Genomic DNA, 24,224 nt, shown 5'->3' on the forward strand with positions numbered 1-24,224 from the left:
TGAGTTTTTGCGTGGTTGTTGTCATCGCTGCGTGGTTTCATGTTCGTCTCTATCTAGTAAATTTGTTGTTTAACCAGTTGCTTCAGTCCCTCGGGTGAAATGTCAGCCACGGTAATTCTATGAGTGTGTTCGAAACATATATTTAAACACAACTGATTTTCTTGCGCTCCTACTTGTCCAGAGAGAGAAATTAGTTTGACTCTGCTCATCTACCATAACTCTTCTTCTGCAGTTTGCTTTATTTAGTTAATTAAGTAAATGTACTGTACAATAAAGCCGAGAGGTGATTCTGTGTCTTTGTGAGGAAATTAAAGCTCCCGGTGGACGAGAGGTGACAATGAAAAACGAGGAAAATAAACAGAAGGCCAAGTGGGATTCGAAGGTGTGAGGGGAGGAAAGGAAGGAGAGAGGAATGGTTGCCATGTCGGCAAACGAATGGAAGGGAGGGGCAGAGATCAGCGATCACTGAGAACAGAAAGAAGGAGGGAGGAACAGAAGAAGGGACGGACTGACTCGGATTTCAGTACTGTGGCTACTAGGGCTGGGTGGAACCCTAATCCTGTACTCACAACACACACTGTCAGCTCCCACAGTCACACTCTTCAGGACTGACAAGAGATGGAATTAGGGAATCCTCGCCAGCAACGTACTTTGTTTTTGTTGCGCTCTGCATGTGTGTGTGTGTGTGTGTGTGTGTGTGTGTGTGTTCAGCAGGTGTAAGCTTCTCTTTCCAATTCCTGCTTTATCACCTGTGCTGATCTGCTGATCGGAGATACAGCTCCATGCGGCTGTTAACCCCTGGACCTTTTACCACATCAGGTTACAAAGGAAAGGATTTCTGTTTGGAAGTTTGTAGCAGGAGGACTTCACATGGGATGTTTGTTTTTGCCCTTGTGTACACATCGAGCTGGGGAAAGACCCCGAGATTTTGAAACTTTTTCACCTCCTGGTGTTTTCTGCTGGTGAGGCTGTGCGCGTCAGCTGCGTGTGTGCTAACAAGTGGAGATAACGACACTCAAGGGCACTATCGTAAACAACAACCGCTGACTTGCTTTGATTTAAAAGTATCCGAGAGTAATTTGGAAACCTCACTCCACCCTGTCATGCACCACTGAGAGATATTACAGCCAACAGTGAGTGTGTGCATCCAAAAGTGTTTATTTGAGTGTGTGCAGCAGAGGGGTGGTGATTTTCCAGATAGCTGGATTGCCTAATTACCCCTTTGGGGTTGGGAATCACGCCTGCAGTCATTAAGCACAAAGGAAGAGCAGAAAAGGAAGGGGATGGTTTAGTCTTGAGCTTGTGATAGTGAGATAAATTGCAGGAGAAAGAATGAAGTTGTGACTGCCCGGGTCACAGTCATGATGTGTGACCGTGCAAGCAAAGTGAAGGAAAAGGATAAACTGTGTCCTGGAACTGATTTATTTAAAGTGTGAAATTTGAAATATTTTTGCATGTATAGATCTGGACCCTCTACTTGGAAATGTTTGGAATCTCATGATTTGGATTCTCTATAATATCTTTCAAGCAGTCTAAGGATCTGACCGTACAATTGAGGATTATATCTGCAGATTAAAACTTAGTTTCAAAGACATTCTCGTCCTCCACTCTTGGACTCCTTCCTATCAAAGTGAAGATGAGAGGAGACAGGAGGTCTGCGTCCTTTCGAAAGGAGAAACCCGTGGGTCTGTCCCGGGCTCTCAGCTGGCTCAGCGTGTCTACCCTCTCCCGCCAGAGCCGACGCATCTTCCACAGCCAGAGCGAGCTCCACGCCGTCCACAACAGCCACTCATACTCGCGCTCACACACTCACCTCCACACTGCAGACGGAAACGAGGGTGATGATGATGATGATGACTGGGTGTACCAGCCTCAACATAAAATAGGTGAGAGTGAAAAGGGTTAAACTACTCTATGTTTACCCACGCGGCAGTAAAGTATATATATATATATAAAAAAAAAACAAGTTTGACTTGGCTGCATCACAGCTTCACACAGCTCGTGTGTAAATGGATTTTTGTTCGCACTCTGAACAAGGAAGCCAGTGAATGACTTGTTTACATGCACAAGCACAGCAATAAGTGGGCCACTGTCTTTTAGTGACCCCCCCCCCCGTTCTCCGTCTACATGCTCCTGACATTTCCTGGTTGCCATAGGAAGAAGGTGGGAGGTGTATGCACAGTCAGTGGGATTGTTAGCGGGTCAAAGGGCTCTTTTGTGTATATAGGTAAACAATGATGTGTCAGGCCGGGAGCATTTGATGCCACGGGCATGGTGATGTCACCGGCTGGTGGCGATGTGAGCATGAGGTTTTGTGCCAGGGAGAGGGCGCATTCGTTTGTGTGGACGCTTGGATTACGCATCACTCAGACAAAGTGATTTATTTTAGTGATAAATTCACTTCCCTGAATTACTTAAGTGACATTTCCAGTGTCTATTTGGATGACATCCTGCTTAGAAATAGGTAAGAACACTATTTATACTTCTCTTAGCACCTCAGAGGTATTGTGTTTCTGGCCTAGACCGATTACTTATTAATCAGCTAATTAGCTTTGTGTTCATGCCAGTGTGTGTATTTAGTCAGATGACAATGGTTGTAACTGTAGCCAAAACCTTTACCTGAGAGTGGAAAAAGACATAGATACCCTGACACGTACTGCTGCCATCTCTAAACTGAACTCCTGAATCACCTAAGACACATATCCATCATTTTCATTTTCACTGTATTCCTAATTCTTTGTATAGTTCACACTTTCTTTGGTTTAATCACCTTCCAGCAGTGGCGATTGCAGTAAAATATAGTATGTACTGTGTTGCATTTACATTGCAATACTAAACTTGATTAGAATGTGTCACTAGTTTCTTCAGAATCAGCTGTTTATTACAGATGACAGATCGGCATACGTGATTTTCGTATTCCCGTAGCAGCCTCCACAATAAAACCACTGGATGCTCAGCTTCTGAGATGCGCATGGGCACAGAATTTTTTTTTTTTTGCGGTGAGCTGGATGGTGATTGGACAAATGCGGCAAAAATGTCACTTCCAGGGAAGCTGGGTTTCAGACCATTTTCGTTTGTACATATACACTTTTACATAATGATCGTGTTTCCTTGTTATAGTTTTCAGAATCTATGCAAGAATTTATGGATACATAACTGAGCCTGAAATGACCTTCCCCTGTTTCAGAGACCAGCGACTGTCTGACAGTGACTTCCAGTGATCACAAAGCTATATGTTTTGTCTTGACAACGGACCACATGGAGTAAAATGACCAAGTCTCACAATATGCAGCCTCTTCAGTCTACAGCTACTGAGTATTTTTATTTAAAGCGTATCCAATAACTGCATACTTTAACGCATCTGTGGTTTCTTTTAACAAGGAATGATTAAACACGTGGTGTAACCGAAGCACAAGTTGCCATTTTGTAACACGGCGCTTGCTGCTGTTATTGTCGTTTATTGCATGTCTCAATCCTTCCAAGTCCCTCCGTCACCTCTGAACCTGCCCCTTCCTAAAACAGCTCAGGGCTGCACATGGCTCAAATGGTTTAAGGTCCTGACATTTTTTTTCCCTCAAAGACAGAGTGTAGAAGTTGTAGCCAAGCAAAAAATAAAATGGTCACTGTTTTGGAACATCACAGGAAGTAAATCCATAGTGGTCAATTCCGATTATTCATTGATCATTTAGTTGTAAAATGTCCAATGGAGCAAGGCTGAGAGCTCATTGAGTAGGTGATATTATTTAACAGTAAAGCTTGGAGACGGAGATAATTGCACCAGCTGATGAAGAAATTGACTTAAACATCAATTACCATCTGGGTTAAGTTGTTTTTTGTGTGCAGCAAAAGAAACTGATCCTCTCTCCATCTGCACTTTTCGTTGCCTCACACACATTATTCTTTCTCTCTCTGTGTCTCTGTTTCTCTCAGTCATATGCACAGTCTATATCTTTTATAGTCAATTCTAGACCGGAGACAGTGTCATAGACAGGTCAACGTGCACATACAGTGCTGTATGATGCACACCACAGGAAACGTCTCATGACAATATCTCCCCGGATAAACCCAGCGTATTTATAACAGCTGGATCTTACTTCCACGCGCCTGCCAGTGCCCATTACAAGATTCACGGTCAGTCGTGCACTGTGCCTGTGTGCAAATATAGCCCTAAAATGAGTGCCTGTGGCTCCAAAACGTGTAATTTTGACGCAGACTCCAGCTTGACTGGTTGGGTGTTTGCCCTGGTTGCCAGGGTAACTTGTGTGCAAGGGAGTCTTTCCTGGTGTGGTTCAGTTTGACCTTACCATTAGGACAACGCTCAACCTATCATGCGTAAGCGAGCGCTGTTGTGTTTAACTGTAATAGACTTTACAGAGGTTTAGAGGTTAATTAATAATATATAGTTGTAACTTGGAGTAAAATGTACTGATTTTTTTTTCTCTTGAGCTATAGAAACGAATATCAGAAGGTTCATGAAGATTTACTGTTAAGGCAAAGAAAACTTCAAAACAAATAGACTAGAAAATGACGTGAACAATGAATCAAAATATTTGCCAGTAAGCTTAATGTTCCATGGGTTGCCTAGAATTTGATGTAATCAGTCAAATAACTGGTGTTGTATACACTTTACTTAGACACATTTGAACAAAAAAATATATATACCGTTGGACAATAGCATAGCACTATAGTAGGTAGTGTCAGTTAAAGGTCCAGTGAGTAACATTTAGAAAGGTTTATTGGTAGAGATTGATTATACTACCCATAAGTTTGTTTTTTTCAGTGTTAATCACATCAATAGCTTGGTCTTTGTAGGCTTGGATTAAGCATTTTAATGTGTACTTTATGCTTTATGGAGACCATCTTGTACCGTCACATATCTACAGCAGCCCGAATGGTCAAACCAACCAAAGTGTGTGTGTGTGTCTTGCATTTTGTTGTTGTTCTTTGTTACTACTCAAACAAAGAACAACATCCTTTGCAGTATGTGAAGGCCACTGTTGTTAGATGTCACTACTTCTTCCTCACTGGACTTTTAAGTTTGGTAACATATTATTTCAGCTGCTCTGTCTCTCAGCGTCCTACATGAAGAATTTGAAGTCTCACTTCTTTTCTCTCTTTCCTGATCTTTTCGTGATATTACAGCACACACACACACACACACAGCACAGAAAGCCCTCATCCATCACCTTAGTCAACCGATTGATCGTCCCTGTGTGGCTCCATGTCTGACTCAATCAATGACTGGGCATGCAGTAATTGCTGTCCTGAAAGCCCATGTCAAGAAAAAGATCCAAGAGTCGGGCTCTTCCTTACTTCAAAACTCAGAGGGAATGAGTCTGAGCAGCAGCTGGGAATCTGGGGTTTTACATGATTACTGTGCTGCTTCTTACATGCTGTTATACTGTATGATGTGTAGGCTACATGAAGTCACAAAGTTAAATGAACTCTGTGACTTGGGAGATTGGGGATTTAGTAGATTTTAGTAGAATTTGTGTTTGATCTACTGTATGTGTGTGTGTTTTTTTGGTATTTTCAGTGTGGATGACTTTTTTTTTATACATTACATTTAGGGCAACAACATATTGACCCAAATACCTTGGCCACACCAGTGTCGTGGATGCCACAACCAGAACTGGGTCTTCCGTTAATGAGCTGTTTAGACTATGAAAAGCTCTTTTTGGACATATCTGTCTGTGGGGTTTACTTAGTGAAATTTGAGAGGATTCAATGAGCTTGAAATACTTGCATAACAGTCTTTTGAATGGTTGTCTGGACACGTTACACACACATTCCCTCACACACAAAAACACACTCATCATCACTGTGTTTAGTGCATGTTTAAATCCAGATTAGCAAATGATAATTTGCTGCAAGGGGCGGCCCATAATCCAAGTTGTGTACACACACAGTCCTGCAGAAAGTACATTACATTTGCTACTTGTGTGAATTTGAACAGTTTCTAATCACCTCTCCTCCTTTCTTCCTCTCCTATGTGCTGACGATTATACTCTTGATCTTCAGGTAAGTCAAATCCTTTGTCCTCTGACCCACATAACCTCATTTTTACAGTATGTCTCTCGTCGTTGATCCCAGATCAGACTCACTGCCAAAACCTCCTTACAAAGCCTCGTACACACAGAAGCTCAGTTTTAGCCTGAAATAAATCGCATTATTTCATCTTAATCTCCAACCTGCCTCACCCACCTCTGTGTCACATTGTGTGTATCGTATTACCTTTGCATGAGATATAATCCACAATTGAACAGACTCAATGGTAAAAAAACAACAACCAAGGGATTATATTTGTGGACATGATAAGGGGATAAAGGTTCAGGACTTACGTTCATATGCTGGTGCTCTGATATTCCGACACAAGCCACAGTGTAATTGAGGTGAGATTTTATAATCTGTCTCATCATGTATGCACGAGTGATGATATCATGTGAACAGAAACATTTAAGTCATGTTTTCTTCTCTCAGTGATACAGTGTGTGTTATTATTGCGGATTTCTGCTGAATTGGCTTAAATAAGAGGCCTGATAGACTCAAATTATTGCCATTACATGTTGCTTGTCATTGCATGTCTTGCTCCAGCGACACTAGTTCTTATCTCTGTGTGTGTGTGTGTGTTACGTAGCTTTATCTCGACACTGACGCAAACCTCATTACACGCGGTGACAACGTGTCGATGTGCAGTGAGTCACCGTGAAGATATTGTCTTTGTGTCTAGTGCTTTTTGCGTGATTTAGTCCTTATGATAGTGTTTTATCAGCAGACAAAGACTGTATTTTTGTTTTTGGAGAATAACAACAGTGGTCAGCTGGAAAGTCTTTGAACATAGGCTTTATATCCTGTAGTTAAAGTCAAAAGAGACTGTTATTTAAACCCAGAAGAGGGTGGCCACGTCTGACATTGCTGAAAAATATCTCAGACATCACAGTGGGAAATACAATATACAGACAATAGTGACAGCCAAGGTACTACATAAACATGAGTGGGGTTGTAAGACTGAAATTCAGTAATGAACATTATATAATGCAATCAAAACAATTGGACCTTTAAAGATTTAATGTGCAACATTCTCTCCGTCAACCATAAAGCACATAACAATGTGTTCCAGGGCTAAACATCATATGAAACATCAGAGTGAGGATATCAAATATTCGGTTTTGCTAGTTACTGGTGTGTTGTCTGTTTTTCTTTTTCTTTTATTGTGCATAATTGTCACTAATGGATCACAACTCGGTCTTGTGTTAATGCTTTGATTGACAGGGCCCCAGAGAAATAACATACTGTGAGTTTTCATTAGATTAATAATGGATGGACACACAATTTAAAGACACTAATGAACCAAATCCTGCAGAGGCTACCGTGATGTTTGCCTGCAGGCTTTCAGGCCGTCTCCTGTTAAAGCGATAATGCATACAGAGGGAGTATCTGGAAAATAAAAATAAATAATTGACCCATGCCATGTTTATTGCAAATGCATATTTATTTACTATTCCAAAAGAAAAGTAAACATTATAAAAAAAGACATAAACTATTTGAAGTCTGAAGTGTTTTTACCCTTTGACAGGGCCCTGACCTCCAGGTCTGAAAATAGTTTTTTAAATGTTAGGAATCCTACATATCCACACATAAGTTAATCTTTCCAAACAGAGATTATGACACACCAAGCCTCTCAGTTTTGCGAGAGCAGTGATTAGACAAACCTCAAGTGTCATTAACTCAGCGCCAAGAATTGAACAAGATGAAGGTGAACGTACTGTAAAAGCCCTTTTCTCTTTTTTTATTTTTTTGGCAAAGCAGCAGCCAATTAAGGTGAAGGGTTGATAAAGTTGGCTTTTATTGTCTGGTTAGGTGTGTGTATATTTAGGACTGTGTGTGTGTGTGTTTTAATTGCTTATTATTTGCAGGGTTGTGATTTTGTGGTTTCTCTAATTGAATCCACCTCCATTTGCAGAGGGGACTCCATTCTCACATTCAAACACACCAATCCTAACCCTAACCCAGCTTATAATTAGTGACATATGCTCGAGGCAGACATGTCACAGCCTGCAAGATGTGCTGTGTCCGATTAACATGTCCATAACACACACAGACTGTACATACACACACTTGATAAGTCGCTCTTGATAAATACATATCAGCTATTCAGCCTGGAACAAGTCGAACCTTGTGTTGGCACTATTGCTACAGTGCTGATTAGGTATTGATTTACCATTGATGATGATGATAATTGGTTTGATTTGTGTTCTTATTCCCTGCTGTTTCAGTGGTTTCATATGGGAGCTTTGAGTCCTTAGAAGTGCTTGAATCTTGGATAAAGTGCTTGAAATTGTGACTATATTTCTTTCACAATGTGACTGAACACGTCAGAGCGTCTAATTGAAAACTGCTCCACATGGGCCTTGCTTGAGTGTGTGTGTGACTGTAACTGTGACTTTTATAAAACACAGTTTTGGTTGTAAACTCTTTTAATGTGATTTAAAAAAAAAAAAAAAAAGATTTAAGGTACCGGAAAAGTAATTTGTTCACGGATTCGTTCAGTACTTCCTGCATGACCGGAGCACAGGGTCCGGGGTTGTGATTCGCCTCGCTGCTCGCTGTGGTCACTAAATACACCAGACTCCAGTGTTAAATGTTGAGATTGATTTTCAGGATTTTTAAGTCTTTTTAATTGATCTACAGTTCGGCATCGTTCGGGTTGATTCTTCTGTCGTACGTCGCGCTCATGACTTTTCTAGTAACGACACTCTCTGACCAATCGGTGCACGGCAGTCTGACAAAAATGTCGAGCTGTGCCGGGCTGTGTAGTGGAAAAGCGCCATAAAATTGACCTTTAAAGTGCTTGAATTTGACCTTGAAAAAGCTGTATAAAGCCTGAACTTTGTATCACACAATTCCAGGAACAATATACTTTTCTACTCATTCTAAATGTTTATTCTTTACCTTTTGTGTGCTTTTCTTTTTCTTTGAGTGATTATGGATCGCAGGTTTTTGTCGTAGCTCTGTTTTTTTTTTTGCTTACTCTCGATGATCTACAGTACAGCCACCGTTCTTCTTCTTCACGAGATGAAAGCGCCGGCTTAACACTAAACCATGCTAATTGTGTTGCCGTAGACTGCGAGTGAGTCAGTGTTTCTGTCTCCTCTGCTCATTCACAGCGGCCAGCGTGGAGGGCTTGGTGATGCATCGTGTTTGTAAGAGTTTGTGATAACAAACTGTTGAAGTGCGGGGATTTAAGCGATTACGTTTGATCAGTGCACAATGTGTCGACCTCAAGCCGAGGCCTGGATGCTTTACCCTGAACTGCTGACTGCTCAGATTCTCTACAGTCACAATCCTCAACATGGCTCGCAGTCTCCTGTGTGTGTGTGTGTGTGTGTTTTTGTGCTCGGGTCTTAAATATGTACATTAATAAACATACATGTACTTTTGTATCTGTATGAAGCAGTTTAGGGTGATGGCAGATTTAGTTTTAGTTTGATGCTGGGCTTCTGGTTAACACAGATGGGCAGAGAGATGAGTTGGGGGGGGGGGGGTGTTAGAGTGGTAGAGAGATACTCAGAGATGCAGGGAAGGAGAGGGAGAGAGAGGACACAGATTGAGGGGAGGGGGGGCAGTGGGGAGGTGGTCGCTAAGCAGTTTCCTGCAGTGTAGACGTTGGCTATCTGCCACTCAGAGCATGTGCATGTGAGTGTGAGTGTGGATATGTGTGCGAGGGGAGAGGGAGGGAGATGGTGAGGGAGGCTGACGGTGGAGAGGAGTTGGTGTCAGGATGTGTGTGTCCATGTGTGAAGACTTTGACTGAGCCGCGAAGAGAGAGAGAAGTGAGCGGGTGAGAGAGGAAAGGAGGGCAAGGAAGAGGAGAGTGTGGAAACACTAAGAAGGACGTTTCTTGTGGATAAATGGGAAAATAAGGGAAGAGACATGTTCTGTCTGAAAGGTAAGTGTGTGTGTGTGTGTGTGTGTGTGTGTGTGTAGCGGTGGGGGACTTTTCCCTCACACTCTCTGAGACAAAGAAAAGTTTAACTCCATCTCTGTCCTCTGTGTGGAAAGTAATCTCTTGTCACAGAAGCTTCCTTTACTTAATATCCGTCCTCATGTTTTTTTCTTTAGTGAAGGAAACCCTCTCTTTTTTTTTTTTTTCCTTTCTGCTCTTATTCTCTCTTTGTTCTTTTTTTCTGTTTTGGACTTCTGTGGGTTGACTGACTTTAATCCTACCTCTCCCCTTTTTTTTCTCCTCCTCTATTTGCTTTTTAATGACTCGTCATGTCTTGTCAGTTTGTCTTTGAAACATCCTTCAAAGAAAAAACAAAACATTAAAACATTCAAGCACAGCTGCCATAGGAGCTCTGAATTTTCTCTCTGTCAAACTTTGGTGTGTATTTGAAAGCAGACGAGTGATGTGATGTGTTTGATTGTGTGTCTTGGTGTGTGCCGTGCACAGGAACAGCTGGCAAAGCAGCAGTTGCTGGTCTTGGGTCCTGCAGAGTGAGGCCATGTGTTGGCCATTACTGGACTGACCAGTTAAAGTGTGATACAGGGAAAAACGTGTTCCCCTTTCTTTCTTTCTTTCTTTCTTTCTTTCTTGCATCTGCATTTTTCTTTGTGTCTGGTCTTTGGTCAGTGCTGTGCTATTTAGTGAATTCTTCCCAAGCTCCTCTTTCCCTCTTTGTTTTGCACACCCACAAACAAACATGGACTTCACTTCACCAACATCATTAGAAGAAGAATGGAAACATAAAATGGAGACACACATAATGACATCAGGGGTTTGGCTTTCATCACTTTTTTTTTTTACGCATATTATGAATAAAAACATTCCTTAGTAATATTCCAGGCTTTTGACTTTATAATTTCTATATACTTGGATTAAATGGTCAAATACAGTATGCATAGTTGCAGTAACTCGTTGACCTGTTTTCATTCTGTATTAGTTGTTAGAAAGAATAACATTTGCTATACTACTTTGGCTCGCTTTGCTGTTGCAGTGGCCAGCAACATTGGTCCAACATAGTACTGAGCACAAAACAAACTCTGCAAATCCAAGAAATATCGGCATTACTGATATGGAAAAATATGTGGATTTCTAAGTTGAAAAACATTTTATACACAGTGAAATTGAATTCACTAAATAATTCAAATCTTATCTCGGAGATTAGGAAATCGTTCTTATTGTGTAACCCACGGTGTTTTCTCCCACTCTAGTCTGGAGTATCATGGCTTCAAGAAATGAGGTAATATATACTGAAGAGTGCAACTATTTGAGGCAGAGTTCCAGTTCGTCAGCTGTATGCAATAATTTACGTTGTCAGTTACACCGTTTCCTCGCTGTGACTCTCGAGTCTGACTTGGACAACGGAGAGAAGCACATGTGGGAATTCTGCTGGAAGGAAATTCAGTTGTTAGATTAAGCAATTTACCATTTTTCAACAAGATTGCCAGGTTTACGGTTTTTTTTATGTACGACTTTCTCTCTTTGTAATTTTAATCCACAAACCAGCCCTGTAGTATCTCTTGAATGTTTTCCCCTCGTTTTTTTCCTTGCAGACAACTGTGAGATGTTTAAAAGCGTACAGTACATCAGCTGCAGAGACAGTCATATGCACTGGTTTGGGTTTTCTGTCAAGAGACAAGACAAATTGACCTAAATACTGTGCATTCAAATTTGAATCTGTGATCCAACTAGTAGATTACTCCACATTGGTTGCCAGAAAATGTAACTGCTTATGTTATGATTCAAGCCCCCTCTGGGCTGCCAACTCTAAAGCAGATGTGACACACTTTCAGTCCATGTTCCTTCACATACAGCCGCATCCAGAGTGGATTCTTTTTTTTTTTGCAAGCCAGCCAGACCACTTGTTGCAGCTTTTGGTATGTTAGGTACGCTATTTCTGCACTTGAAATGACTTAAGTATTCAAGTACATAAGAAGAGAATGAGTGTGGATTAGTTGGAGTGGTTTTTGGAAACATTGTTCTCTGTAAAATTGGAGTTTTCCCACAGTGCAAGCAGAAGAATGAAAAGGTAACATTTGTGTCTGCGTCAAGTGAATATAGGCCTCGTCAAGCTCCGATTTTGCTGGGAATTCATTCGTCCATTTTGTTTTAAGGTTAGTTCAGGACAGCTTGGGCCACGTCCAGTTTATAACAACATGCTCTTAGTGGAGTGGACAGAGTTCCCACTCTGATTGCAGTTCACTCGGATGTGCGAGCATTGTAGTGGCTTCACATGTTTTGGTTGTGGGCAGCAGTCGTGTGGGAAGTGCAGATGTGTCGACTCGGCCAGATGTTCCAGTAAAGAAGTGTGGATTTGGATCATCCATTTTGAATAAGTTGAATGTGGTCTAATGTGCTCAGTGTGCACTGTATGATTATAAATGGTGGTTAAATGTTCTTGCCAAGACATTCAGCGTGTCTTCTATGACAGAATTAATAATAAATACTGACAGTCGATGTCTTAAACCAGTGACTTTGCTGCCACCTGCATGCAGTGTCACTAATTCTCTCCAGATGTAGTGGTGTGTAATGATGTCTTATACAGACCCATGTTTTTAAACTGCCTATTTTTTTTTGTAGGATATTTATTTGGTCTTTGATTGAAAGACAGATTGAATTTAAAAATGCTTTTCAATCATATGAGTTCTAGGAATGTTGGTATGCATGTGTGTCTCTGTGTGTATGTGTGTGTGTGTGTGCACATCTGCGTGCATGAGTGAGTTCCACAAACTCTTGGGAAGGCAGCAAGGGCCCAGGGTGTTTTTTTGTGTTACAGGGGCAGTGACCCGTGAAGCCTTATGTTTCTAAACCTATATTTAACTTAAACTCTGTCATGGCATTTCACTTTGAGTTATTACTTCTCATTCCTGCACTTCAAATCGGACTGGACATCACACAGTGCAGCACAGTTCTGAGCAAAAATGGATGAGTGATAATAATACTTCTTGTTTAGATCAAAATCAACACAATTATGAACTGCAGTCAATTTCAGTGTCTCCATATATATATATGTATATATATATATATATATATATATATATATATATATATATATATATATATACATATACACACATATATATATATATATATATATATATATACATATATATAGACAGATGTATAATGGAATGTAACAGCACTTTATTCTTGCAGCTCATTAAAGTCCTCTCTTGTTAACCTATTTGAACTTGTAAGAGAACATACCGTCAATAACCATTGCACCTGTGCTGTTTTTTTCTGGTGTGACTCTGACCTCTTGACCCGAGGCTGACCCATTACCTGCCCTCTGGCCTTGTGGGTAGCAGTGTTGATGGATGTTCTCACTCTCAAAGTGGCAGGCTGCTTATTTCCAGAGAAAAAGAAGGAATGAAGGAAGGAAGGATTGGGGAGGATGGTAAAGATATTGTTAGTCGATAGTACTGAATTGCAATTTTCCTTTCCTCCTGAAACCAAAACTGAATGACACATTTAAAGACATTTACCCAAGAATCATATTTCCAAAAACACAATGTACTCAGATCAAGATCAAGACGGTTGAAGAAATTTTAAGCATTACCCGAAACTGTGGAACCAATGATGCAGATGCTGTGTGGAGCAAATGTACTTCGTACAAATGAGCAGTTCATTTTATGCCATTGAAAACAATTTGTTTAAATGTAAATGCTAGATTTCTTTATTAGTTAACTCTCCAAACATGTAAATTAGCCTGGAGAGAGAAGCCTGAGCCGAATGACGAGGAGATTCCTGGTCCTGATAGGTAAACAATAGACGGTGAAGTTCCTGTGACCTGTAAACGGACCTTGTCAGGACTCCAGTGAACCTTTTGTCTTCTGACAGACAGAAGCTTAGAGAAACGGTGTTTTGTTTTTTTTAAATAAAATCTAAGAAGGATGCCTGGATGTTCATAATGGGGTCCCTCACCGGTCGCTCACTAGAAGTAATTTGTTTTAGTAGTTAGAGTGTTAGAACGTGATGTTTCGAGGGACAAAAGCTGGAAAGATTTTGCTGCGAGAGAAGTTTGTGAAGACAATGGCCGACTCCCTGTGGATGTGTAGATGACTTCCCCACACAGAGGACTAACTCAGCATGCAGGTGCTCCTCTCCTTCAAACCTCTGCATATCTATGGTTACCATTGTCCCTCTCCCTAAGCCTTCCGCTCCAGTTTCCCCCTCGTCAGTATCACACAAAAAGCTAAATGTGCAGGTAATTCATGGATATTCTAAACCTACATGTGCCTGCTTGTAATTTACTACATGTGTGCATGCTGCGTCATTGTAAAAACACTCCATGTTGTGATGTTTTCTGGTGCAATTGTGTGTGTGTGTGTGTGTGTGTGTAGGTTTGACTGCACGTCCACTGCTGCTGTTTTCAGTGTGAACTGAATGAACCACAGTTGTTATGTGTTAAGTGCAATTTAGGCAGCAATCACTATCTTGTGGTTTACCCAGAGTCTCAGTCCGCAGAATGTGTTAAATGTGTGTGTGCTTGTGCTTGTATTTGTCACATTTTTAGGACCTTTTCTTGTATAAACACTGACCTTGTCAGGACCAGTAGTCCTCTTGGAAACCAAAAACCTGGTCCTGATGAGGCTGAATTTCATGCTGGTTCGTTTCAGGGCCAAGATTTGAATTTTTGAAATTTTGGTTAACAGTTAACATTAAGTGGTTATGTTTAAAGTTGTGTGTGCGAGTTCTTGTATTTGTAGCTTTGTGAGGACCAATAATCGTATTAACCGTACAGAGTGACAACATTTTGGGAAAGTGAGGACATTTTTTAAAGGGCTTTTGGGGGGTTAAGACCTGGTTTTATGGATGGGGTTACAATTGGGTTTAGGTTAGGGTTAGGCACTTAGTTATGATGGTTAAGGTTAGGGTAAGTGTGAGTGTCCACACTATGAATGGCTGAGGTGCACATGGTGCAGGTGTCAGTCACCACTAGGTGGAGACATTTTTCTTAGTACTTCCTTTTTCCTTTAAAACAAAAATGTATACATTTTATGTTTTCAAAGTATTTGTTATTTTGTTGAATTTCTCAGTTTCCATTTGGAGACACATTCTTTATGCGCTAATGTGCCATCGCTATCTTATCCTCTACTTGTAGACCTCACAGCCAAAGGGACTACTAAGTACACAAAAGCTTGGCAGGTTGGTCTAAGTTGTTTCACTTCTCTATCATCATGTTTGCTAATCTGTGTCTAGTCTTTGTATACCTCTTGTCGTTTTATCTGGTGTCTGCCGTACTTGCATCTGTCCGTGTTTGAATTAACCATTACCCCTCGGTCCATCTGTGCCTCACTCTACAACTTTAACTCCAATTAGATTAATCAAAGCTGGGAGTCTGGCGTTCACTGCTCGTGATGTGCCCACCTCAAAGCATTATGGAGCATGTGTTTTCAACTGGATCTGTGCTTTGGTACAACAACCAGGCCAAGGGGAAACCTAAGGCAATGGTCTGATATGTTGGCCCACAATGCTGCTCTCCTCATGCTTGGGTTTGCGTCATCCATATTAACCAGCTGACACACATCACGCCAAGTCTTGATGAACTTCCACACATTTGACCACTGGAGGTGATGTGGTTAATTATCTACAGCCTGGCGTCCATCTGTTATAAATGTGTGTGTCTGCTTAAAAGAGAGGCGAGGAGCTGGAGGCTGGATAATCTGGGTTTACAGATTAGAACAGCAGAGTTGAGGAGCAGGGGGAAGAGGGAAGAGGGAAGAGGAGGAGGAGCTGAGGGGGAGAAGCCATGCGGACACCACTGGACAATGTCACTGCTCTGACTTTATGGATGGAGAGAGAGGAAGAAGGATGCTCTCCGATGCTGCAAATTTGTCCGAGCATTCTTTCAGAAGTACTGATTTTTTTTCACCTATAATTTACCAAAACAAGCATCAACTCACTTTTAAAGACTGGATGGTCTCTTAACTTTTTTTTTGGATTCTCTTTTGTACAATTTGTGGTGTATCCTTCTGGGTCATTTCAAGGCACAACAACATTCTCTGACCACAGGTATTTCCAATAAGGCACTGCCCTTTTGTTTTTAAATGTTATTTTTGCGTTTATGGAGTATTCTTGAAATTTCTTGCGGTCATTCCTGGGGTCTTGTTTTTGCAAGCTGCCAGGATGTCCACCAGGCAGCCCACTGACAGTCATGAAGGCTATGTTTTATGCAGGATAATAGCCGTATGCGGCAACAGTTCCTTGCAATATTTGTTCTGGAATTAAATCTTGTAATCTAACACTGTGCACAGCCTTCCTTTGTCAAGCAAATTATTGCAAGTCAATAGGATCCCCTGAGAGAGGCAGCGGAAGGACAAAAACAGTAGGAGGAGACTGAGGAAGGGACAGAGGGGGATTGGGTCCCCCGTGGGTTGCAAAAACCTCCAAACCTCTGTCCCATCTTTGCCTATTGAGAGTTTGAGAGCAAAGGGGGGAGGTCTTCTACACATAGTCACCCCACCACCTCAAGTGGAGAGTCCAGGGAGAAAAAGGAAGAGACCAGGCTGTTTCAGTAAGAGGAGGAGTTGGGCGCTTGGGTCCTGGATAGAATAGGAGAGGTTGGGTGTTGTGGGGGGTGGGGGTTAGGTCTTAGCAGGGGATGATCACATACGTGCACTGCCTCTCCTCGGAGCCGGTGGTCAGCTGCTGGCACAAGGCCTGCTATGAGGACCCCTCCAGAGAGAGAAGAACTCTGTGCTCCTTCAAGCCTGTCAACAAGATGGGGAACAGCCTCCAGTCCGAGGCAATCCCTGGTCCCAGGCCCGCCAAGCCTGAGGGATGTTTGCGCAAACGTCTGCTTTCGGTGTCAAAGGTCCACCAGAAGAAGGAAACTCTCTGGACACCTAAACCGCTGCTCGGGCCGGACGTCAAAGGCTCACCTGGGAAAACACAAACCTACCAAGATGGCAAAGGTAAAGACTAGAGAGTAGCATATATTCACGACACTGTCGTTAGGTTGTTGGCAGAAAGTTTACAGCGTGTTTGGAGATTTTGAATGTTGTGCAACTTTCGAGCATCGTAGTGCACATCGTTTACCCCAGACTGTTGTCAACATTTGACAGTGTTTCTCTTCTCTGTCATCAGAAGTTGCTCATAGACACGATGATCACTGGGTTCATGTCTACAACTTCAGAGCTTGACTTCCTAGGTAGCAATCTGTGTGAGCCTCTTAGTAAGACTTAACAGGCTTTACAGGACACCACATTGCTGTTTTTCCACAGTCATGTTTGTGGTATTTATTTTGGCTGGGAAACAGACTCCTGCTTATTAGTGTGCTTACACGCTGTGTGTCACAGTGCCAGAGAGTCACGACACATGTGGAAGAAGCTTTTCTCAAGCTGGGGCTTTGTCTCTTCTTATTAGGTGATTTCCAGCCCCCTGAAAACTGAGTGATCCAAGCCACCTGTCCTTGTTTGTGTGTAGATAGTGGCTTTGTGACCTCAGAAACCTTTGGTCTTTGGTGTATTGGCAGTCCACCAGATGATAATTACTAATTCCTCAGTACATCATTTGCCATACATTATAATTCATTCATTCATCTTCTACTGCTTTATCCTCCACATGAGGGTTTGCCAACCCCAGCTGACATAGGACAACCATCTGCTTATTATCAGTAAAATCTTCATTATACCTTATTTGTGTGCCACCATGTTTCATCACATGCATATTTAAAGGCCTGGTTTGTCCACTCTTGCACCTATTACTTTTATCATCTTTTAACCGTTAGTGTTGGCATGTTCATGCATGGATATGTGCCCATGTGCATGCTAGCATCAAGACCCTGCTTGGTCTTCTTTTGGGGACAGTAGAACATTGCTGAGGAGTACGACCACCACCCTTGGGAACAAGACACAATAGCTGGCAGATGGAGGTGATGGACCAGGCCTGCAGGGGAAGTGTAACAGAGTTGACAGTATGGGGGCTGGTGGAGGAGCTGACACTGCTGGGGGTTATAGAGGTGACCCACTTTCACCTTGGTCACTACATGAAGGAGCCATCAGCAGAATAAGAGAGAGTGATGAAAGAAATGACTTTGACCCGTCTCTGGGTTTCGTAATTTTTCAATATGAGTGACCGTGTCTGTTCGCAGGCAGAATCTTAAATGAGGTATATGTAAGATATGCAAATAGAGTTTAGGCTGGACACTGCAATGTGAATTTGTACACTGCTGATCAGACGTTCCTCATACACACGACATAGACACATAGTTTAACTAATGTCTGTTTTTGTGTCTTGATTTCTTTTATCCTCTTATCTACACATTTGTCACCTGATTCTTGTTTCTCACTGGAGAATGGAAAACGGCATCACTTGTTCTTCCCTTTACTTCTGCCCCTCTATTTCCTCTTTTATTTTATATCAGTGTAGAGGTGGAGCAGCTGCTTCACCGGATCCCCCATAATCCTTCGGTAGGAAGGCAGGTCTGGTTATCGACCAGTTAGTGCCAATGGCTCCCCAGGGAGGAGCACCTGATGGAGGCCAGGCTTGTAGAGTAACTAGATGAGGCCAAATGAAATGGATTGGTCACATTTATTCAGGGAAGCGCTGCTGAAAATCAGTTAGGTTAATATAATTGTGGCAGTGGGGATGTTTAGAGGGGGGATGTTTGGTCTCAGCTCCAGCTCTTTGTTCCCATTTTCCAGTTGACACAAAATATAACATCATGCTAGAAATTGGGCTGGATGCCCTGGAAGTGGATCCACCCGGCATTTAAATTGTTTGCCGCCATGGCGCTCTAGTTATAGGATAGAATGGAGTGCCTTCATTGTCATTTAACAATTTATTTAAGTGCAACTTCTCTCAGTAGTACAAAAGGAATATAAAGTAAAAGAGGTAAGAAAAATTATAAATTGTGATCCACCAACCAAATAAACAATGTATTTAGGTTAGAGGGTGCTAGATAAAAGTGGAGAGTTTCTTACTCCTCAAAGGATTTCGAGACGGGAGTCATTCTAAATTTGTGTTTGTCTCCTCTGACTCAGGGATTGTAGTTCAGCCATTCATAAAAGAACAGAGTGAAATCCGTTAGCTGTCATTTCACAGCTTACACCTACAGTCATACACACTTTTAATCACAAATGAGTGAAGACAAGTACACACTTGGTCCTGAATGTGCATGCCCCCCCCCCCTTCCGCATGACACATAGCTTAATGAGAAGAAGAAGAAGGGTTTAACACACACACACACACACACACACACTTTAGTGAATTGGGGGTCAGTGGTTGGTTTGGGTCACTCAACTGTAAACTGGGTTAAGGCGCTGTTTTTCCCTTCAAAGCAACTCTGTCTACTTCAATCTCCATCACTGTCTCCCTCTTTATACCCTTTATTTCACTGATTAAATCTTGAACCTAGTTTGGGGTTTGTGTGAATGAGTGCATGTCCGATCGTTATTTTGTTTTTCCACTGAGTGTACAAGCTAGTGCAGTGTAAAATAAGAGGTGAAGTGTACCCTAGTGAGTAATGGCTTTGCCAGCTTGTTAAAGGCCTAAAAGGAACTGGATGGCTTGTGATTGGCTAAACAGGTTCTTCCATCATGTGTGACCAACAGCTAATGAAGCCATAACTGACAAATATTGGGAGGTAATCGAGTTGTGTGTTTTATCTGTTTTGTGTGTGTGTGTGTGTGTGTGTGTGTGTGTGTGTGTGTGTGTGTGTGTGTGCGCGCGCGCGCGCGCGCACTCATGAATCTTTATTAAATATTTAATTTTGTGCAGTTACGGCTTGTTGTGTTTGAAACAACAAAAATGACTGACATCTGAAAGCAGTACCACTGCTGTTACTCTGGTTATTGCAGACAAATATGGAATTTAAGTTTAGTGCTGCTTGTTTTTTTAAACGTTCACAAATTTCTGTCAGTATTCTTTAATAGTTTTTCCATAAGCTAAAGATGTTTGAGGTTCCCTTTTTTACCCCTTATAATAAAATATGAATTGTTAAATGAAATTAGAATAGTACAATAATAAAAAAAAAACTGGTGTAGTTAAATTTGAATCATGTCTTCAGATCAAATGTCACTCAGTGGGAAGCGAGCTAGTATTTGTATTTTGCCAGGGAAGTGGTTTTGTCTTTCAGCACAGCATACTGTGTTGTGTGTTTGACAAATGGCTGTAACAGATAATGTGGTCAGATTAATAGAGTGGGTCTGGGCGCAGCTGGCTTTTCATTTGGGAGACTAGAAGTGGTGGAGGAGGAGAGAGGAGAGTTTGAGTTTGTCAGTGTTTATTTCAGGAGGGATCAGGTGTAATAGAACCTCACGGCCCCGTATGTGTACAATTGAGTTTTATTTAATGGCTTGATTATCACATCAGAGAGTAACAGCCAGATAATCACTGGAATCTACAGAGACATTTATCCTATTATTGACTAAATGGGACAGAGGAGACAGCAGAGGATGGATTGGTCTATTTAAAGAAATATCTTACTCCCATTTAACAAAATAAAACAAGTGAATGTAATTATTGCGCTCTTACTTAGTTCTCTGTGTCTTGTCTTTGGTCCTTCACTCACTCAGTATTGACTTGTGCAGTGTGTCCTTGTTGACATAGAGCGCCTCCTTGAGGTTAGGTATGTTTACTGCACCATGTGGCACCCTGACTCTACTGAGGATAAAGATGTGGGTCCTCATCTTAATTTGGGGTTCTCATGTTTTATATGTAGAAAAAAAAGAAGAAGAAAAGAATGGATACTTTTCTCCAAAGTGACCGACAATTCATGCACTTTTGCATTTAGTATGTGTTTTCCTGATGTTCTCTGTACATGCAGTAAAGTGGCATTATGTGTCTCACCGGCAGTGGCAACTGCATGACTATTTAGATTTTCACACTCATTTATAAAAACAAAAATGCATCATACGCTACACAAAATCTGCACAAACATGCTGAATGCAGGTGTCTGTCTTGAAACGATCAAAGTGCCATTGGGCTGTGGAAACAAACGTGATTTATTTTAGACTTAATCTGGCCCGAGTTAGCTCCAGCAACAGCTTTTGGCCTCGTCTTTACCCCCAATCAGTTCAACAGTGGTCTTGTTGTTAGTTAGACGTTAGACTAATTTAAAGATCTAATTGTGCTGTAGTGCAGGGTAAGTGTGTTGGAGCACTCTGTGGCTGTGCCAAGCCCAGTCACAGCTCATTTCTCTAATGAACTCTGCTATTAGAGGGAGCTTACTTTTTTCCACCTCATGCTGTTGTTGAGCCTGGTCCTCTGAGGTTTCTGGCCCTGTGAGCCCCACTGACCAGTTTGTGCCCTGTCTGCACTGGTGTATTCTGGAAATGTGCACAGGGAAAATAAATGCTAAAGAAATTGAAAATGATCTGCCTCTATTATTATATTTTAAGCGTTTCAGTCAGACCATAGAAACTATTTGAAAACATCTCACTGAGTTAAGGAAAATGATTTACTGTTTTCTGATATTTTACACACAGCCAGAAAATAATTCACAGAGAAAACAGTTATATAAAGTCCTTTTTATCGTGTATTCAGTCATGTCTGCAATATTCTTTTTAATCTTTTATAAGAAATAATATTTCTTAAAAAGGCCTAGAATCATACTGATGCCTTTGAGAAAACCAAAACAAACTTATATGACCGATTATATTTATCAAGATACATATTAACAGAACCACCTGGCATGGTTATAACACTTAATAACTTGTCTCATCTTTTGTGTCCCTCCTCCACCGTGTACCCTGGTCTGAGTCGCCTCTTTTCCACCTTTCCCTCAGCCACAGTCTCCTTCGTGTCCCAATCAGCTGGAGTTTCCATTAAGCCTCAGACAGCAAAGCCGAGCCTCTGAAAAGCTCCTCTCCCCCATAGAGACTGATTATACAAGGCAAGAGAGAGAGAGCAGGGAGGGGAGAAAGTGATTTCAAGAGCCTCTTTAAACCTGTCTCATTAACGAGTTTTCCTCACCATGGCAACGTCTCTTTTCAAATCCACATGTGGAGATGGGTTAGGGTTTAAGACAAAAAAAAAAGATGGAAAAGGAAAGGAAGTCGCTGTCATGCAGTTTGTTTGTAAAACCACAGTGAAGTGTGTTTCGATGACCATTTTAATTTTTTTTTTTGTTTATAGCAGAAACTAAATTGATAAACTGTTTTCAACTATTTTTTAAGAGAGTTGCTTATTGTTGCACGTTGTCCCCACAAGGGGGCATCTTAATACAGAAATGCAGAAAGACTGGACAGTGCAGTGGTTCTCGTTTGTGGATTAAAAGTTGATCATCTGTGAATCATTTAGGTTCAACCAGTGAATAAATTACTTAACAGCAAACACTCATGTGCTTTAATGTGATTAAATTGTGATTATGGTAATTACCTGGTAGAATTAGGGTTGAATTAATTGCCATCAGACACTATGCAGTCATTTATGTACACCAAAAAGATGCATAATGTGTCACCAGTAATTTAATTTGGAATAACGGCAGCTCTAAATTTTGGGGGTATTTGATCAGCTTGTCTCGTTTCCCCAGTGTCCCATTAGGAGGACACACTCACTGCGTCTGGGAGGTCTGCTCTTTCCATTAATGCCTCCGTCCTTCCATTGCCTCCATTATTGCTTAGATGGGACAGAAGGGGGAGTGGTGGAGACATGGAGGGAGGTGAAGGGGGTTTTTATTAAAGCAGAAGCAGAGGGAGAGGAGGGGTTAAGTGGATTTGGGGTCCTGCTTCTTTCCCAGATGAGGTCTCAGACTCGGATTATCAATAAAGGAACCCAGATGTAATAGATTCCTGTGCACACACACACACACATGCATATACACACACATCTGCAAACTGCATCCCAGAGTCTGTTTGATAAGCCAAACGACACCGTCACCAATCACATGCATTTTATTGTGTGTGCACATATTATGTGTGTGTGTGTTTTACAGATGATTCTGATTTACGTCATTCTGCTAAGCCTGTCCTGAGACATATTAACCCTCCCTGTCTTTATTCTGGGATTACACACACAGACTCGGTCATTGTAATACACTGGTCGAGCTGCATTACCGAGTGCGTCTGATAATAATTAACCAGATTTAGTAAAATTACACCTCGAAAAAAAATGGGGTTGTGAGCAGGTCACTGATTCAAGCTCAGGAGATGTGCTGCAGTTGATTGTGACCCTGTGACCGCCATGAGATTTTGCAATACAGCTCACAGTATGATGATGATGATTATACTCTTCTTTGGTTGTGCAGTAGTGCTGCTGTCATGTCAAAGATAGTTGTATAATATAATATGAAAGAGATTGTTTCATATTTTGTGCCAAATTCAAAATACTCGAAATCGCAATAGGACTAAGTGCAACATCCAAATCGAAAGACACTGCAATTACTTGATGTAGCAATTTGATGAAATACTGTTGTGCTGCAGGAATTCAACACCCCAAACATGTTGCTGCTCTCATTTGAAAATTGTTGACAGACTCCAAAAATATCAAATCTTTGATATGGAAGTATATTTTTTACATGATGTGAAAACAATGAGTTTGCTCTTTTTATCAATTAACAGCCGACTAACAGAGAGGACATCCAAAATGGATCAATGTGATAAGCCTATTGAACGGAGCCAAAGGCGGTGATACATTGTAATTGTGTTGGTTAATAACATTCATCAATACCAACCACCAGAACTCACATCCGATCTGAAAGTTCCCGATTGTGCAAAGAGCTCGAGGCTCATCATCTTGCTGGCTTCCTACTGTACATTTGTGGTCACTGGACGATTGGTTGTGCAGTATATCTGGGTTTCGATTGGTTGCTTTGGCGATGAAACCCTTCCCCTCCCCAAATGACCTGCTGCAGCTGCCGATGAGAAGTGAGGTGCGATGTGGGAAATGGGTCAAACACTGCAGCGTCAATTTTGCTCCAGTGGTGGAGAGACTGGGTTTGTGTCGTTAATATGATTTAACCCACTTCCCATTGGTATCCGTGAGTCTGACTCGCGCACGCACCGCTTCCCTTCCTGCCCCAGGTGGCTTGTTGCTTTGCGCCCTTGAGCTACTGGAAGCACTTAACCTAAATTAGCTCAATCTGTCGCTGTGCTGCTGAGTCTAAATCAGACAAGACCCTCTCTGCAGCACAGCAGCACGAGTTGAGCACCAGGGTCATGGTGACACCAGATGCACTCTACTTTATACTTTGTTTTTTGTTTTTTTTACTAAAGCTCATTTCCTTTGCTGTGTAAAATAAGGAATATTTATTGCCGGATTGAGATTTAAATTAACA

At 41.6% G+C, this 24,224-nt stretch overlaps 1 protein-coding gene across 7 annotated transcripts in view; it reads left to right on the plus strand.

The window, feature by feature from the left end:
• The window catches only part of nhsl1b (NHS-like 1b), a 96,066-nt gene that overhangs the window by 40,740 nt on the left and 31,102 nt on the right, over positions 1-24,224 (plus strand). The window contains exon 1 of one of the 7 annotated variants that reach the window (XM_058612605.1): positions 593-1,886. The exons of 4 other annotated variants lie outside the window; for them this stretch is intronic. In XM_058612605.1, coding sequence (XP_058468588.1) covers positions 1,637-1,886 — 250 coding nt within the window. In that variant the 5' untranslated portion in view covers positions 593-1,636. Of the gene's footprint in view, positions 1-592; positions 1,887-9,774; positions 9,950-24,224 lie in introns of those variants that run through there. 2 more of the 7 variants (XM_058612608.1, XM_058612612.1) reach the window with 2 other exon arrangements.

Source organism: Solea solea, chromosome 17 (assembly GCF_958295425.1).
Source record: "Solea solea chromosome 17, fSolSol10.1, whole genome shotgun sequence".
Lineage (NCBI taxonomy): Eukaryota > Metazoa > Chordata > Actinopteri > Pleuronectiformes > Soleidae > Solea > Solea solea.